The following is a 1,621-nucleotide window of genomic DNA, read 5'->3' as shown; positions in this document are numbered from 1 at the left end:
GTTTTTCCAGTGATTACGTCAAAAATCTCAAGGCCGCAGCTGTGCGCATGTTTATAAAACTAATTGGGATCCTGTTAAATAAATTAGTCTCGGTATTTAATGCTGAGTCGCGCGTTGCGGCAGGGCTGGTCGTACTTTAATAAAATGGTGCCTGAAGTTGTATTCGTTTTGGGAGCACCCGGCGCCGGCAAAGGAACGCAATGTTCCTTCATCTCCAATGAATATGGATTTGTACATCTATCCGCTGGGGACTTACTGCGCGAAGAGCGACAGAGACCAGGCTCGGAGTACGGCGAGATGATTGAGCAGAAGATTCGTAATGGTGAAATCGTACCTGTTGAGGTTACGTGTTCGCTACTACACAAGGCCATGCAGAATTCCGGTAAGACACGCTTCCTCATTGACGGTTTTCCGCGCAACAAAGACAACTTGGAGGGCTGGGAACGCGTTATGTCTGACAAAACAAAACTGCTGTTTGTCTTATTCTTCGAGTGTTCGCAAAATATTTGCACAGAGCGGTGCTTGGGACGCGGCGCCGCCGGCAGCGGCCGCTCCGACGACAACTTGGAGAGTCTCAAGAAGAGGTTCAACACTTACTTAAACGATACTATGCCCATTATTAACTACTATGATGAGAAGGGACTTGTAAGGAGGGTCAATGCGGAGGTCTCACCTGAGAAAGTATTTGATGATGTAAAAGTCGTATTTGATAATATAGGGCAAGGAGCTGCAGTGAGTGATAGGACATAAATATTAGTTAAATTATACAGGGAATGCTTTAAATGCTAATTGAATTATGGCTTACACTAGGTACTTGGATTTCAAATTGTATGCCAACGCTGAAACAGGATAATAACTGTAAGTTGCACTATCATTCAGCTGCTTACACACTGATGTGTGATGTGGCATACAAGTTAGCTGCTTGACATTGAGTTTGACCCCTCACTATTTACAGTGATTGCATTTAACAATTAACAACTATTGATAATAAACATTTTAACTTATAGAAGTGTAGCCTGATTCACCTATCTTATCAGATAACAGTGGCTTTCGAAACATCATCATAAAATTGAAGTTATATTAACTTTACTATCATTTATAAAATGAATAAATATTTTATTAGAACATCATTTTGTCATTACGTGTATGTGAATATTTCTAAGTTTTAGTTTTAGCTCTACATCTTTAGTAAATGAAAATTGTAGCTTAAGTTAATAATAGTAGATAATTTATAAAAATATCTTCAAAGCTGTGACTTCTAGCTTGTGAATATGCAAATATGTAAAATAAAAGTTACCACCCATTTATCCTGTATTTTAATGCTAAAACTCTGATATTTGATGTGTTTGAAATATTCTAAATTGTAATATTGATGTACAACTTCTATTGACAAAATAAAATCCTGAGCTTGGCTGTATCAAAATTAAAAAAAAAAATCTTGATTGTCTGTGTCTAGTCTCAAGTCTGTTAGTGGTTGTTGTAGGTAGTGGTGACATGTCATTGTTATAGAGCACATTCCTCTAATAGTTGAACAGGTAATAATAGCCACAATAATTGATGTGTAAAGCTTAGAATGTTGATAAACAGATTAAATGAAATATACAATATTTTAATGTTGGAA

The 1,621-nt window shown here is 37.1% G+C and overlaps 1 protein-coding gene across 1 annotated transcript; it reads left to right on the top strand.

Moving 5' to 3' along the window:
• On the top strand, positions 1-1,621 carry LOC142979952 (UMP-CMP kinase-like). Its single transcript, XM_076125191.1, has one exon. The coding sequence runs from the start codon at positions 100-102 to the stop codon at positions 748-750; it is 651 nt and encodes a 216-aa protein (XP_075981306.1). The 5' UTR covers positions 1-99; the 3' UTR covers positions 751-1,621.

Source organism: Anticarsia gemmatalis, chromosome 17 (assembly GCF_050436995.1).
Source record: "Anticarsia gemmatalis isolate Benzon Research Colony breed Stoneville strain chromosome 17, ilAntGemm2 primary, whole genome shotgun sequence".
Lineage (NCBI taxonomy): Eukaryota > Metazoa > Arthropoda > Insecta > Lepidoptera > Erebidae > Anticarsia > Anticarsia gemmatalis.
This window is presented reverse-complemented; position numbering and strand designations above follow the sequence as displayed.

Bases quoted from the DNA above. Each gene is read 5' to 3' on its own strand.
- LOC142979952 (XM_076125191.1), top strand. From the start codon at position 100: ATGCTGAGTCGCGCGTTGCGGCAGGGCTGGTCGTACTTTAATAAAATG.